This window comes from Anas acuta, chromosome 3, assembly GCF_963932015.1.
Source record: "Anas acuta chromosome 3, bAnaAcu1.1, whole genome shotgun sequence".
NCBI classification, from domain to species: domain Eukaryota; kingdom Metazoa; phylum Chordata; class Aves; order Anseriformes; family Anatidae; genus Anas; species Anas acuta.
Genome location: NC_088981.1, coordinates 4,664,337 through 4,681,315, shown reverse-complemented (window position 1 = coordinate 4,681,315; position 16,979 = coordinate 4,664,337). Strand labels below are relative to the sequence as shown.

General features: G+C 35.2%; 1 protein-coding gene across 9 annotated transcripts in view; it reads left to right on the top strand.

Annotated features, from left to right (window-relative positions):
• The window catches only part of USP34 (ubiquitin specific peptidase 34), a 128,372-nt gene that overhangs the window by 57,332 nt on the left and 54,061 nt on the right, over positions 1-16,979 (top strand). For all 9 annotated transcript variants that reach the window (XM_068675352.1, XM_068675353.1, XM_068675347.1 and 6 more), the window contains 16 exons: positions 498-1,114; positions 1,693-1,907; positions 3,705-3,820; positions 3,906-4,033; positions 4,718-4,807; positions 5,644-5,739; positions 7,800-7,882; positions 8,222-8,376; positions 9,227-9,340; positions 10,223-10,322; positions 10,467-10,626; positions 11,102-11,228; positions 11,325-11,472; positions 14,576-14,676; positions 15,267-15,476; positions 16,123-16,248. In XM_068675352.1, the coding sequence (XP_068531453.1) occupies positions 498-1,114; positions 1,693-1,907; positions 3,705-3,820; positions 3,906-4,033; positions 4,718-4,807; positions 5,644-5,739; positions 7,800-7,882; positions 8,222-8,376; positions 9,227-9,340; positions 10,223-10,322; positions 10,467-10,626; positions 11,102-11,228; positions 11,325-11,472; positions 14,576-14,676; positions 15,267-15,476; positions 16,123-16,248 (2,586 nt within the window). The remainder of the gene's footprint in view (positions 1-497; positions 1,115-1,692; positions 1,908-3,704; positions 3,821-3,905; positions 4,034-4,717; positions 4,808-5,643; positions 5,740-7,799; positions 7,883-8,221; positions 8,377-9,226; positions 9,341-10,222; positions 10,323-10,466; positions 10,627-11,101; positions 11,229-11,324; positions 11,473-14,575; positions 14,677-15,266; positions 15,477-16,122; positions 16,249-16,979) is intronic.

Here is a 16,979-nt window from a genome sequence, read left to right as displayed (position 1 = left end):
AAAAGCTGAACAGGTACATAACATGCATGCTTATCTGCAGCAGGACAGTGGATAGCTAGAATCTTTGCTTCTGTTCTGCATTGTTTGTACAGACTGTATTGTACCTTGCCTATGAGCATCTGCTCTGTAAAAAAAAAAAAAAAAAAAAAGTGGGGGTGTGGAGGGAATTCCTGGTTTTAATTGTATTTAAGTGAGATTCATCTCATAAGGGATTCCGGGATGTATTGCTTGTGTCACAGTGTCACTCCGTCTGTTTACATGCAAAGAGTATATCTGTTATCATAAAGGTAATACAAAAATTAAATTCTTAAGTCCTTATCTTTCTTGGAGTATTTTGTTATTGACAACCAAACTGAGAGAAAGTGAATGAAAACTTGCATTGCTGACACATTTCCTTATAAGCAAAGAATGGCATTTGAGTGATGATGGTGTTCATTATGCATTTTCAATGGTGTTTTATTTTTCCGCCAATCTTAAAAAAAATAAATAAATTTCAGGAGTCCATGCAAGGAAGCTCTGATGAGACGGCAAACAGCGGTGAAGATGGCAGTAGTGGTCCTGGTAGTAGCAGTGGCCACAGTGATGGATCCAGTAATGAGGCCAACTCTAGTCATGCAAGCCAGTCTGCTGGAAGTCCTGGCAGTGAAGTGCAATCTGAAGACATTGCAGATATTGAAGCCCTCAAAGAAGAGGAGGATGAAGAGGAAGAGGATAGGAGTCATAATCCCCAAAAAAGCAGTAGGAGCACAGATCTACGGAGCAGGAAACTGGAATCTCAAGCAGGCATTTGTCTGGGAGATTCACAAGGGGCATCAGAGAGGAGCGGTGCAAATAACGGGGCAGGAAAGGACCATGTTTTTAATACTGACTCTGTGACACCAGTGGATAATCGAATTAGAATGCTAGATGCCTGTTCCCATGCTGAGGATGCAGAGCATGACATGGCAGGGGAAATGAGCACTGCTCACATTTCACAAGGGTCTCAAGATTCTTGTATAACTCATACAGGGGACTTTCTGGGGGAAACTATTGGAAATGAATTATTTAACTGTCGGCAATTCATTGGTCCACAGCATCACCACCACCACCACCACCACCACCATCACCATGATGGGTAGGTAGCTTGACATGTCTCCTCATTCCTCCTATAACAAAAATAAAACTGGTGGCAAAATACTTGGTTTGAACAGAAATTTGTGTTGATGTTTTGCTATACTTGGGATAATTTTTCTTGACAGATAGTTATCTCAAGTAATCATACAGTTATCTTTTTGGTTAATGTGATTAAAGTCTTTCTTTTTTTAAATTAAGTTTTTAGATTGAATCAGTATGATAATATTTAACAGTGTTAATGTTGCTTTGGAAAATGCTGTTCTTTAGCTTAAAGAAGTCAACACAGTTATCATGATAGTGAGACCTTCGGCTTATCTATAATTGTTTTTCAAATTGATATAAAGGTCAGTTGTTTAGACAAATGCTTCATCCCGACTTTAGCTTACAGAGGTGTGTGTTTATTTGGATTATATTAGCTGTGTATTGAAATACATGTATAAGCTACGCATTGAATAACTTGACTACATCGTAATGTTTCAGTTGCCTTCTAGTAAAGGCTTTAACTCTCATTTATCAAATTAGTCCACTGTAAAAAAAGTTTTCTTTGATATTATCTGTTCTAATGTTCCTCTTTTACAGACATATGGTTGATGACATGTTAAGTGCAGATGATGTCAGTTGCAGTAGTTCTCAAGTCAGTGCAAAATCAGAGAAAAATATGGCAGATTTTGATGGGGAAGAGTCTGGCTGTGAAGAAGAGCTTGTACAGATTAATTCACATGCTGAGCTAACATCCCATCTCCAGCAGCATCTTCCTAACCTTGCCTCTATCTATCATGAACATCTTACTCAAGGTAAGAGTAATCAAAAGAAAGCAGAAAAACATTGTCTGTACTTCTCAGTTTCATGTAATTTTAAAGTATTCTTCAATGGAAGAGGAAATAAATAATAATAAATTGAATAATCAAATTACTTTGACCATACATGTGTGAAGTTGTATGTGAAAAAGTAGTTGTCCAAAGAAACCACAGTGACTAACTACTGAGATTTTACTGTTTCAAGTAATTAATTTCCAAGGCATTCATTTTGTATCACATTATATGTAACTGTGTTTACCTTTAAAAAAAAAATTAAAAAAAAAATACTGGCGCTTTTAATACAAATTAAAGGCACTAAGAACCCTAAGAAATGTTTTTTTTGTTTGTTTGTTTGTTTGTTTGTTTTTTCCAAATTAGTTAATTGAAATTAAGAGAAAAGTGCTACAGAAATGCTGGGTATTTTTTTCCCTGAAACCTTATGTGACTTTTCTTCTGGTGGGTGGATCTTACTGTGATTTCATACATTTATCATCTTAAATGAATTAACCATAATGGACCATGCAAAGGATAACTTCTGAAAAATGAGTTAAAATGGAACTTGATATCTGACGGAGCTTGCCTTAAAGGGCATTTTATGCAATTTTATCTTTCACTGCCAAATCTTCTACTTTTCTTCAGGGTGTAATTTAATATGCTATTGTAATGCTCCATAAGAATTATGGTATCTTTGCATATGCTGCTTTGACAGCTTTGTTTTCTGTTTTATCCTCCTTTTAAATATAACAGGGTGTATGGTTAGTGAAGGGTTTGACATTTTTCTTCACTGGTCCAGGAGAACCATGTTTGCTATCTTCCAGCAGACAGTAAAACCAGTACTATTTATATCTTTTCCTGAAACACGGTTTAGTGTTTGTTCCTCAGGCATAGTATTTCTTGTTATCTGAAACTGAATAATAATTTCAGCCTGACACTGAAAATTTGGAATGATGTATTTAAAAAGCTTTGTATTTAAAGTATTTTGTAAATCGGCATCATTTTTCCATAGATATTATACATATATATTTATACATATTGTTTAGAGAGATTGGAATTACTGTTTGAGCATGAGGCAAATTACTTTTGACACACCTAGTTTTGAATGTGCAAATGATTACAGTGTTCTGCACACATTCTAAAATTTTTACTTGACCTTGCTGCAGTATGAAAATAGTATCAAATAGTAGATAAATGAGTGGTGCCAGCTGTGACCACATGCAAGAAGGAAAATGTATATCCCTGTTCATGAAAATATGATGAGTTTCTAAAATCATGCACTTTAATACTCTGTCATATGTAAAAATAGCGTTTGTTTTTCCTGGTTTTTGGTTAGATATAGAATATCATGCGGTATGAGAGGAATTTATTGAAATGTGCTTTTTACTTTCCAACCGTTGTAATTAAAAAGATACCTCCCTTCAGTCCACAGTGCTAAGAATTATGTATAACTACATATATGTTTATATGAATTAAATATAATCAAATGAAAAAGCAATTGCACCTGCATCTGCAATTCTTAGGTAGTGGTTTTTTTTGCACTTGCAGCTAGCCAAAAACAATGCAAATATTACCTGAACTGTCCTGTCAAATTCTTGCATGGTTATAATGTTTTGTCTTTTGTTTTTAACGAAATCATATGCAGAAAAAATCTGCAACTGTAATGTTATTGTATGCACTTTAAAATAGCCAAATGTATAAGTAAAGCATGTTCTTCATGCACTGAGTGAATAATACTCAGTTTAGCTTCTATTATTTAATCTTCTATTTATTTAATAACAGTCTTTGTATTTTGTTCAGGACCAGCAGTTCATAAACATCAATATAATAGCAATGCGGTGACGGACATTAATTTGGATAATGTTTGTAAGAAAGGAAATACCCTTTTGTGGGATCTGGTCCAGGATGAAGATGCAGTAAGTTGAATACAAGAAAAGAATATTTTTTTTAAAGAAAATAAATTATATGCTATTCAGTGACCTTTCTTTCTACTTGCTGTAGATTCATCTCTCTGAAGGGTTAATAAATGAAGCAGAGAAGCTGCTCTGTTCTTTAGTATGCTGGTTCACTGACAGACAGATTCGAATGAGATTTATTGAAGGCTGCTTAGAAAATTTAGCAAACAACAGGTAACTTAAATTATCTATTTTTGTGTTCATCTTTTTTCAACATATAAGAAATCCAAGTTGAATATGCCAGTTACTTAATGTTACAGGAAGTCAATTTAAAACAGACAAAAGTTGAAGTATAAAAGTAGTTTTAAAAGTGCTATGGATGTGTCTGATGTTCCATTTTTCTTTTCTGTCAGCATCCTGAATTTTCCATCTTGTGCATTTGTCTTTTCTCCCTTCTGCCAGAGCTTGCTGCCCTCCCACCATTTGGTAAACTTGGGTTCACATCTTTCTTAAGCAGTTGAGTGCAAAGTCAAGTGCCTTAGCATAAGCATTTTGAGCTGAATATTTAGATTTTACCTTTAAGTGACTGAGAAACAGACAAGTTCTTACCCATCAAGTCTGTTGTGAGATTTAATTTCTATGAAGGAGCAGCTGGAGGATGAAGATGTACCCTGACTTTAGATAACTTTTAATACCAGCCAAAACTGTGAGATTGTACAGTTTGAAAATGGCAATATTGAGTCTATTTTGACAGTTTGAGATTGATTTCTGCTGTCTCATCTGTTTGCAGAAAAAAAAAAAAGTACCCATTTTGGTGAAATTTCAAAAGATTATGAACATCAAAAATAAGAATGTATACGTATATAATTTAAATACTTTAATGGTTGCATTTTAGTGATTCTTTCCTTTTTCCTTTAGATCAGTAGTAGTTTCACTTCGTCTTCTTCCAAAGTTATTTGGTACGTTTCAACAGTTTGGGAGCAGTTATGATACACATTGGATAACAATGTAAGTATACCCCCCCACAAACACACTAAACCAACAGAGGTGATGACATTTGGAGGACTGCTTTGAGCCTTGCTCTTCTAGTGTGATCCAAATTAACAATGACCTACGATTATCATGTCTGTTATCTGTCCTAGTTGTATGAATTTGCCTAATCACTCAGGCCTACTTTTAATCCTTACAAGCTCTGCTGTCGTAACTGAGGTGAAGACTAATTTTTTTTAACTGTTTCCCCCCAAACCCTGTCAAAGACTTGTCAGACAATACTAGACATCCAAGAATAGCATATTGTAAAAGGTTGCAATAACTTGATCAGCATGCTTCTGTTCTGATTGTATATCAAATGCAGCTAGGTAATAAAATGGTTTGTAAGAAAACCTTTCAAATGTGAAAATACGTAGCATAGCATTGCTTACTAGAACAACCAACTTAGCTAGTTGATCTAACTGTAGAGAATTGGACTACTTGAATTTCTAGGAAAATTTACACTGCTTATTAGCAATCCTTCTTGTTCATTTTGACGTGGCATTTAAAGAAGAACCCAGTTCTGATTTTTGGCGTGGGTTTTTGCTAAATTAGGGCCTTTAGGAACAGCTTTCATGGGCTGCAAAGGGAAAGTTCTCTGTCAGTTGTGTGCCTGACCTCGTAACTCTGTTATGGAGCCTTATGGATGTAAATAAAGAAGAGAGTGCTGTACTGAAACTTGAATTTATGGTAAATGGAAAATGCAACATTTGATTTATTTTTGTGCATTTTCCTGTAATAGCTGTCTAATTCCTGTGGCTTTTCTGGCATTTTTAAACAAGTCCTAATGCTTTTTGCTTTCTGAATGGAAACAGGTGGGCAGAAAAGGAACTTAACATGATGAAACTTTTCTTTGATAATTTGGTACACTACATCCAGGCAGTCAGGGAAGGACGACACAAACATACGTTGTAAGTGCACAACAGACTTTGACTGTTTGATACTTTATGTTTTTAAACATATATTTTCTGCTTTTCTTCTGGTGCTTCTGATGCATAATTTTAAAGTAAATAATTTCTGTAATGGCATTACATGCTTAGAGAGAGAAAAGTCTATGAATGTAGTTGCATTTTAAATAGTTTACTTTTCCTTTAAAAAAAAAACAAAAATAAAACGCAGTAACTTTTTGTCGTGGTTCTGCTCGAGTGGGCAGCCGAGCTCCACCACAGCCGCTCTCTCACTCCCCCTCCTCAAAGAGGAATGGGGAGAAAATATGTGAAAAGGGCTCAAGGATTGAGATAAGGACGAGAAAATCACGCAATAATTAGTGTAATGGGCAAACCAGACTCAGCATAAGAAGACAGATAGTAAGATTTATTGCTCATTACTAACAAGGTAGAGAAGTGAGAAACAAAGGAAAGAAACCAAAAGCACCTCCCCCCTCATCCACCCTCTTCCACCTCCTCCCCCCGAGCAGCGCAGGGGAACGGTGGAATGGGGGTTATGGTCAGTCTACAGCACTTCTTCTCTGCCACTCCTTCTCGGTCACTCTCGTCCCCTGTGCTGTGGGGTCCCACCCACGGGATGCAGTCCTTGACGAACTGATCTGGCGTGGGCTTCCCACAGGCAGCAGCTCTTCCAGAACTGCTCCAGATATGGGTCCGTACCACGGGGTCCATCCCTCAGGAGAAAACTGCTCCATCCTGGCTCCCCTACGGGCAGCAGCTCCTGCCAGGTCACCTGCTCCTGCGTGGTCTCCTCTCCACGGGCTACAGGTCCGGCCCAGAATCTGCTCCGGCAGGGGTCTTCCACAGGCGGCAGCCTCCATCGGTGCAGGGCCACCTGCTCCACCGTGGTCTCCTCCACGGGCTGCAGCGTGGAACCCTGCTCCACCGTGGTACTCCATGGGCTGCAGGGGGACATCCTGCTTCACCGTGGTCCTCACCACAGGCCGCAGGGGACTTCTGCTCCGGCGCCTGGAGCACCTCTCCACCTCCTTCTACACTGACCTTGGCACCTGCAAGGCTGTTTCTCACTCCCTTGACTCTCCCGGCTGCTGTGTGGCGCAGCATTTTTTCCCTGTCTTAAATATGCTCTCACAGAGGCGCAAAACAACATCGCTTATTGGCTCAGATCTGGAAAACAATGGGGCCCTTCCCAAACATGGGGCGGCTTCTAGATCTTTCTCACAGAAACCACCCCTATGGCCCCCTGCTACCAAAACCTTGCCACGTAAACCCACTACACTTTTGTACTCTTGTGTCATCTTTGTTAGACATTGTTCAATGTTTCTTTACAGATAAAACAAGGATTTTTTGTATGCAAATTAATTTAAAATTGTTATATCATGAAACTATTACTCGAATATTTCTGTTTCAAAATTCATCCAGTTTCCAATATATATGCTTAAAATTAGGTGTTTTTTTTTTTGTTTTGTTTTTTGTTTTTTTTAAGAAATGATACAATTTCTAGCTCCTCAATTTCAGAGGACTGGATTGTTCAGGTTTTGACATATTTTTAATTCATTATATACTGTTATATTGAACATTTCTCTAATGAGAAACTACTTCCAAAGCTGTTTGAAAGTGGGGTGAACTGCTTTAAATTCATGCAAGACAGTATACTGTTCCACTCCTTTAACCATTAAGCTTATAAATGGAAGTAAAGTCAATAGTTTTATGTAGGTTGGGAAAATATTTTTGTAAAGAAATTAGGAAAAAATAAGTTCAGTTCCTGCAAGGTGCTAATGACAAAATACTGCATTTGACTGTATGAAAATAAAACACACGCAAAAAAAAAAATCTTAAACTCTTCACCTGATCTACTAATGAATGTTCTCTCATTTCACTTTTTTGATGTGGTTCTTTAATGTATATAACTGGAGTCTAGGCTATATGCTGGACTGGATGTTCATAGAAATGTTTATATGAAAAAATAACACTGTTGAGGGGCATATGCATTAATGAAAGAACAGAAATTAAATATTGCTCAGTTAAATAACTTTTCTTTTTTATACAAATTTAAATTTTAGATACAGTCACAGTGCAGAAGTTCAGGTTCGTCTTCAATTCCTGACATGCGTGTTTTCAACTCTAGGATCACCAGATCATTTCAGTAAGTATTTTAGTTTAACTTACCAGAGAAGCACCTCACAGTAAAACTTGCATACTTCTTAATAATCAGTGATATTTTAATTAAATATGTCATTTTTAAAATACACAATTTTAACGGACATCACTACCAACCAAAAACTCACTGATTGTCAGCTCTGAAAAGGGAAAAGTCTATGATTTGTCATTGGCAGATGATGCATTTTTCTTCTGCTGCTTCTGAAAACTTCTTGTCCTGACAAAACCTTTTCTAATTTCTCTGTGTGCATTCTTGGGTTTTGTAGAATATTGCCATGTATTTGATAATATACTGAAATAGCTAAAAATGCTTCCCTAACTTTAGGGTTGAGTTTAGAACAAGTGGACATATTGTGGCACTGCTTAGTAGAAGATTCTGAATGTTATGATGATGCACTACACTGGTTCTTGAATCAAGTACGAAGTAAAGATCAGCATGCTATGGGTATGGAGACTTACAAGCATCTTTTCTTGGAAAAGGTATGTAGATAGTAAATCACAACCTTAGTAATTCTAATGAGTTTCTTTACTTACCAGCACAGTTTAAAATATTTAAAATTATTTCTATGAAGCGTATCTCTTCAGTACTCTGGGAGGACCCCACTTGCTGTGTAAATGATTTTTTTTTTTCTTCGTGGAGGGATTAAGGGAAGGGATTGGCATGAATTCTTTTCACAAGAATGTTTACTCCAGTGCTTCTGCGCATATAGCCTGTGTGTTGTATCTGAAGCTATGTAGCACTTCATTTCAATTAAAAAAGCCAACCAAAACTATATTTTCCCAAGTGATACACAATTACCTGCCAAAATAAAAAGAGAGAAAAAAGAAAAAAAAGACCTCACTTTGGGAGTACCATTTAAATCTCATCCATGTATCCACTGAAAGTATGAATGTGCCACAGTAGGGCTTTTTACAAGGGGTCCCATTCATTTCAATAGACTATAGTATAGTATAGATTACGTTATTCAGTAAATTAAGCATTCTAGTTCTTTTTCAATATTACACAGTTTGTCTACTTTTTGTAAATGTATGAAGCTGTTGAACTGAAGTTTCATATGTGCCAGCACATTCTCTTGCTGTTTTAAGTTTGGCAACTAATGTTACAATACTAATTTTTATACCTTCTGTATCATTACAGTCCAAATCAGTGGTAGAGAAAAGGGGATTGTTGAAGCTGATTATAGTAGATTATTTATATTGTGTATACAATTCAGTAATATTTTGCAAGAACAAATTTTATTTGTAATTTATTTCTATTTGAAATTTGTAATTTCTAGCTATTCCACCACTGAATTTTATTATTTTTGATACTAAAACATATTTTATTTAGATGCCACAGCTAAAACCTGAAACTATTAGTATGACTGGCCTCAACCTCTTCCAACATCTGTGCAATTTGGCTCGGCTGGCAACTAGTGCATATGATGGTGGCTCAAACTCAGAGGTAAGCCTACACTGTGTGCTCAAGTTCTTCTTTTTGAGGGAAAGGGAAAATTAAATTACTTACCTGCAACTGTATTTACCTTGAGAACATACTGATTTGAAAATCTCTCAAAAAGAGAGCTATCTCTCTCAAAAGTTTCAAATGTGGGATGGTAAAATGGAAGAGGCCTGCGAATCTCGACCTTTCCTCATGACTTTGGATGTCTTTTGTCTCTAGAGACAGAGATAGGAAACCATGAAGAAAGTGATACCTGTTGCCTGTGCTTCTTTGTGTAGTTTATCATACTCTTTGCATAACTGAACTGTGTTAGCTGTTGTGTTTAAAGAATAGGCTTATAACATTTACTTCTGTAAATAATAAGATTCAGACTACATGAAAATCTTTATGTAGAATTAGGTGTATTTCATTCTGACTACAAATTTGTTTTAAAATGTACCTCAGTTTACATATGTTGCGCTTCAGAAATTTTTTTCTGTAGTTGGTTTTTACTGGGAAACTGTCATAGAAATAAAGTGATAAGTAGAATATTTTCCTGTGAATTAATTTGAGGCAATGATTGATTAAAGATTTCTGTTCTTACAACGAATACCGATAATAGTTGTCATTTTAAGGCTTCATTTAATATCATTCCTCTTTGTCAAAAATTAAATCTCACTCTTGAATTTTAACCAATTGTCCTAACATTTCAAAGGATGAACATATTTCTGTCAGTGGTAGGATTTTACAATAATTGGTGTTTGCATTGACGAGAACCTGAGCAGAGGAGATACTTTTAGGATTTGGATCAAGAGGAAAATAAAAGCTCTCAGGTCAGAAGGGCTTTACTCCCAGTAAAATAATAAGGCAATGTTCTGTTTGTTTGTTTTCCTTTTGTCGTAACAGTTGTGTGGCATGGACCAGTTCTGGGGTATTGCTTTAAGAGCACAGTCCGGTGATGTCAGTCGAGCAGCTATCCAGTATATCAACTCTTATTATATCAATGGTAGGAATTTTCACTTTATTTTATTTTTTTCTGTGTAATATGTTCTAAAGAATATCTAACATTATCCTCCTTTTATACTCAATATTAAAATGTGTAGTCTTAATTTTGCGCTTATATAAATTTACTTTAACGTTGATATTACAGGTAAAACTGGTCTTGAAAAAGAACAGGAGTTTATTAGCAAGTGTATGGAGAGCCTGATGATAGCTTCTAGTAATCTTGAGCAAGATTCTCACTCAAGTCTGACAATTATTGAAAGAGGACTCTTAATGCTAAAGACACACCTGGAAGCTTTTAGGAGAAGGTAAATAGCTTCTTCGGTATATTTGGATGCAGAATTTCTTTCAATTTCTCTTATAGTAATGATGAATGAATTACGAGTTACAAAATTACTAATATAAATAATAGTTTTTTTCACTTTTCTTTGTGTAAAGTAAGGACAGCAGTGGATATTTTTGAAAGATAATCTATGAAGTTTAAACAGTTACAAAGGCTGACCATATAAAGTATAATGTTGTATGAAGTATAAAGTTGTATGGTTATGGTTCACATTTCTGCATCCGTCACAAAAGAAATATTTTTTTCACATTTGTTCAAATCTATTTTTATTTAAAAAAATGAGAATACCAATAATCTCTTCTTACTTTGAAAAAAACAAAAAACAAAAAAACAGAGAATAAGGGGCCAAGTTTTGCTTTTCCTGTAATTGTTTACCGACAGCTTGTGTTAAATAGATTTTGACAAAAATACTTTGTGAATGTTTTTACCTGCTTCTTAAGGTTTGCATATCATCTGAGACAGTGGCAGATTGAAGGTACTGGTATCAGCAGTCACTTGAAAGCCCTGAGTGACAAACAGTCACTACCATTAAGAATTGTATGTCAGCCAGCAGGACTTCCTGACAAGGTAGTTAAAAAGCCCTTTTACAACTACATTCTATGGTGTTAAATTCTAGTAAGTTCATTATGTGCTTCAAAAACCAAAATACGTATTTAATTTCAGATGACTATAGAAATGTATCCCAGTGATCAGGTGGCAGATCTACGAGCAGAAGTCACCCATTGGTATGAAAATTTGCAGAAGGAGCAGATAAATCAACAAGCACAGCTTCAGGAGTTTGGCCAAAGCAGCCGCAAAGGGGATTTCCCTGGTAAGCTATAGTACTCATGCATGTATTTTTTGCCCATGAGTGTTCATCCATTTACAGCTTAGAAGATCGTCAGTTTTTCTTCCCCAGATATCCTCAGTAATCAAACATTATTATATGCTTTATTTTTCCTGTAGTTACAGTTAACATCATCCTCAATTAATAGCATTTCTTCTTTAGTGCTATATTTTATTTGAAATTGCAGAGAAAATGTAGATCTGCCAAATGTCCTTAGATCTGGCCAAGATCCAACTCCTAATAGACTTACTTCTCCTGCGTTGGATTTATTTTCATTGTTGTTTTAATTATGTAGTTTTCTGTATTTTAGAGATCCTTTTACATAGAACCTTATTCTATATTTTGTTATACTTTTCTGTCTATGCAATTGATTCATAATATGAATTAATAATTTAAAGTCCTAATTTATACCCTGCACATGTGTATTCCAGTCAGGTGTTGTATTTTCCTTACTCCTGCAACTACTTTTTAATTTATGATCATCCTGTAGCTAAATTGATCATTCATCCTGTTTTTATATTCTTAATTTTGAAAGTCATCTTGTTCCTGAGATGGTCATTGCTTGTTTACAGCGTGATGAATAAGCTTCCTGTTGTTGTTCCCTTTCTTTATGTGTTTCTGAGTGTTTTTTTTTATTTTTATTTTTTAGTTTATCCTTTAGGAGAAGGACATTTTCTGAATCATGTTGTTGCTATATATTCTAGCGTTCTTAGTGGCTATTGCTGTTTGGAATGTTCTTGTTCTCTGAATTATTTTTCCCTCAATATTTTCTTGTTTTCTTTCTAACTCATTATGAGCAAGAGTTAGTGTGCTTGGGTATATTATCTGAACAAATTGTGTCCATTAATACGTCTCTTTCCAACAACACTGACCATTAGGAAATGTGTAAATGTTAATCTGACTTTCTTTTTGTAGCTTTACAACAACAAATGTTTTAATGAGACACGGTGTCAGTATACCAGACTTTGAACACTAGACATCTTAATTACCTTCTTTATGAAGTCCGCTTTCTAGCCACTTCTCAGAAGCTGTTTTAGTAAATAACTTGTCTTGTTTTCTACCAGGTATGGCCAGATACCAGATTCTTTTAATTTTTCATTTCAAAATCCAGCAAATTCAGAATTGCAGCCCTACAGGAGCTGCAATTCAGCCTTGTTACATATACACAAAATACACAAAATTGACTGTTAGACTTAGAAACCTCAGTCATTCTGCCTCACAAGAGACATCTTCTGTAAGGCACATGGTACACTCTTCTGTCTCAGTGATCTTAACCGTGTCTATTTAAATATACTAGTAGTGGTCAATCTGTGACAAAAACAAACAAACAAACAAGCTCCTGGTTAGGAACTTGAAATGGCTATCATTCCATTAACATAGGTAGAAATCGAAACAGAATTTATCAAATTTCAGTAAATTAAAATCTTTTTGCTCAGGAGTACAAATTTTTCTCTCACCTTTTTCTTATAGAGCTAAATCTTCCTGTCCTTAATTAATTTTTGTTTTCTCAGGTGTGTTTTCATCTACCACAAAATTCTTTTGAGGTCCCCAAACCTCTTATAACATCTCTTGTTTATTTGAAATTTACAGTGCTGTGAGAAGTGTGAGATTGGTTTTGTTTCTCGCTCAGGTTATTTCCTGTATTCTTTCTTCTGAAACCTGTTACTGGTTTGCTGAAGTGCAGAAGATGGTAGATCTCTGTATTATTTTTATGGATGATGTGTTTGCTCGCCTTTAGCTGTTTGAAATTATTTTGCCTGACTGCATTGATATGTTTTCAAAGCAGCCTGCTGGGGACAATGAGAACAGTGAGAGATAAAATTTTATGCCCAACTCCATCTAAAACATTGATGGTTTTATTGTTCACTGACGTAACTTTGAAAGACTACCAAATACCAGTTTTCACAAGAAATCTCACAAATATTTTGGGGTGCAGGATTTGAGGATCGTGTTTTTGTCTGAGATTTCCATTTGTCTGACAGCCAAAGCTGCTGCGTTTACATCTGACTGCAGTGCTGTTGTATGGAAGAGTCAGCACGTGTGTGTGTATCTGCTATTTCTGGGAAGCATCACCTGAATTTATTGTGTGCACACAGCAGCAGTGGCTGTGGCTGCAGATCGCTTTCAGCAGTTACCAGAGGAAGAATGCTGACTGTGTATGCGCTACACTATGCTTGTTCTTGAGGCAGGGAGAGAATAAAGTTGTTTTTTTTTTCAGTTTTAACCCATGTCTTTGAATACTGTGTTTCTATAGGCAAATAACATTATGTTTGGAAGCATTTTCAGGCAGCACAACTCTGAGTACTTCCTAGGATCTCTGAAGGAGGATCAAAAACATAGGCTTTTCTGAAGGATCCTCTTTGAAAATCCAGTGCTGAAGTGTAGTGGCAGGGTAGGGTTGCTCTTCACTGGTGTGCAGGATCAGTGCCTAGAATCAGGAAAAGCTCTGCAAATTTTAATCCACAACAAATATTTTTGTGCACTGTAATTGGTGATTAGAACTATACAAGTAGTCTGAGATTATAAATTCATTGTAAAATGCACAATGAATGTATATCTGTGGTAATAAGGTTTCTTGCTGGACTGTCTGCACCAAATTAAATTCTTGATCTTTTAATTGTTCAGATTTGTTCATTGTTCAGAATTCTGTGGAGGGTATTCTGAGTTTCTCCTTTCTGTAGTATTTAAGATCTTCAGTTCCAACTTACATTTGAGTAAGATTATTTATTTTGTCTTTGCTTTTGCTGTCTTTATCACAGGTGTGTGTTACAAAGCAGTTTTGTTGATGGTCACAATCATTTTCCCACATTCTTCTGTGTGCCATAGTATAACTTAGTACAAAACATGGAAGTCATGTTTTAATCTGTATTGTAGACACTTCTGTCTGCGAGATTGGGTGAACTCTTACTGAAAATGCTATTTTTAAATACATGCAAGGAAATTTAGTTTAATGTAATAAGCAGTTTTCATAAGGAAATTGCATTGAGTTTTTGTCTGGTTTTAATTGCTGCTGAAGGATGTACTATTAAAAATGAGTCTTAACAGCACTTTCATTAGAAAATTAAACTATATATTTTTTTAATTGTAGGTGGCCTTATGGGACCTGTGAGAATGATTTCATCTGGGCATGAACTGACAACTGATTATGATGAAAAAACCCTTCACGAATTGGGTTTCAAGGATATGCAGGTATATAGTCACCAACAAAAGTTGCTTGATATGTTACCTTTTTTATGCTGCTGCTGTGTGTGGTGATGGTAGAGGGCACATTTTTCTTTGGGAGCATCCTACAGTTTCTGGTTGTTTCTTACTATCCAAAATGTGCCTCCTGTAAGCTCAAAGTAGTACTATCTGTCCTTTCTGCTGTTGTCAGTCTTTAAAATGGTTAATAATTTTAAAAGCCTGATTCTGGTTATGGATTAGCTTTTGTGCTATTTTATTAGTTTACTGAGAAGTCAGACTGGTACTAGAGGCTTGCCAGCCTGAGTACCAAAATAAGGGATGGATGGGGGAAAAGGAAACAGCAGTATCTACTATAGCCAAAGCAGGCAGCATATGCAACTATATCCTAAATGTCTTAAGTGAAAGCAAAACCAAGCTTTAGTTAAGGCAGTTGCTCAAAATGATGCTCAGTAAAAATTTGACAACACAGGTATTGATTTATCTTGATCATTACCATTAAGGTCTTAATTTAGATGCTGCTGAAAACATTCTGTGACTTTAGCAGATGCATTTTTAAAGCTGCCTCTCTCTTCCTCATTGTTTCTCTCTGTTTCTAGATGGTGTTTGTATCCTTGGGAGCACCAAGGAGAGAACGTAAAGGTGAAGGCGTTCAGCTTCCAGCATCTTGCCTACCTCCTCCTCAAAAGGACAACATTCCAATGCTTTTACTATTGCAAGAACCTCATCTTACCACCCTTTTTGATTTGTTAGAGATGCTTGCCTCTTTTAAACCTCCTTCTGGAGAAGTGGCTATGGAGGATAGTGAGGTAATTTAGAGTAACTTCATTAGAATAATTACATTTAAGTCTTACTTAATTTATTTTTCCTATCTAGCTTATTTCTTGTCTTGTGTATGCAGTTGCCAGATATATGTGTTGTATTTATATGTGTATTCATTTTCATGTGTGTTATGGTCAGTCATTACCATGATCTTTCAGATTTTCATAATGTTGTTATGATATCATTCAGTGTATCCTAAATATTGTAGAAACTCTAAAGAAATAATTTTCACAAAAGAATACTGAATATTTAATTATGGTGACTAATAATGCGAATTGGTTTGAAGAAAGGTTAGTAAAAGTTTTATTGCAAAAACTCAAATTATCAAAACTCAAATATCTCTTATATGCCATCATTAGCTTGTGTGAAATCAAACAATCATTAGTATATTTTAACTGGTAGATTATTTTTAAGTTTTACTTACACTCAAAAAATTTCGTAACATGTTATAGGCTATATAAAGATAATGCAACCCAGTTTCTTCCTGGTTGAGTGAGACTTCGTGGTCTGTTGATGGATTTACATTAGATAACTTCTCAATTAAGAATGAATAAATTTTTGGACTTTAAATCTTAGCTAGGTTATTTTCACTAAGAAATTCACAGTAAGAATAGTTATTTTATGATTTGTCAGAGTGCAAGATGTGAAGAACTCCATCTCCATGCAGAAAACTTATCCAGACGTGTTTGGGAACTGTTAATGCTTCTACCAACGTGCCCTAATATGTTACAGGCATTCCAAAATATTTCAGATGAGCAGGTAAAACAGATTGCTTGTTTTATATTTTTATCTTTATTATACATGGATATTTTAGTGTTTAGTGTTTTAGTTGAATTTTTGTCAAAGAAGAAGAATGTTTAAAAGTATGTTAATACATTGAGACACAAGTAAACCTAATAAGCAAACTTAATGATTCTTTCAAAATTAAATTAAACAGATATCATTTTAGTTCACAAAGTTTGTTTTTATGATTTCTTAAAAAAAAAAAAAAAAAAAAAAGAACTTAAATGAATAGTGAATGCTAGTTATCACAGTCTTCTGGTTTGACTGAAAACAGTATGTTCTTCTTCTGCTGCCTAGTGTGTATAAAATATTCAAAATGTACTGTTTCACTTTAACATAATGGGTGTTACGATAGCAATCCTTTTTGTGTGGTCTTTCTACAAGTTCAAAACGTGGCCACTTACTTACTTGTTTTCTTGCCCAACAGAAGGAAAGTTTGCCTGTTTTAAAGTTCTTGAAATACCATATTATTGTTCTTAGGTATTATGTTTCTTAATAGACGCACTGAAATTTTGCTGGAAATTATAATTCATCCAAACAACATTTGGCTTCCTGTACTTTAAAATTGTGTATACCATAGTTTTTAGTAATGTCAGTGGTCTAATCAAATTTCACTGCTGCATTCACATTATTCAAATTGAAATTAGACTATTTAAAACATGTTTCTATAAATGAATAACAAAGAATAGATGAAGTTAAAAACTAAA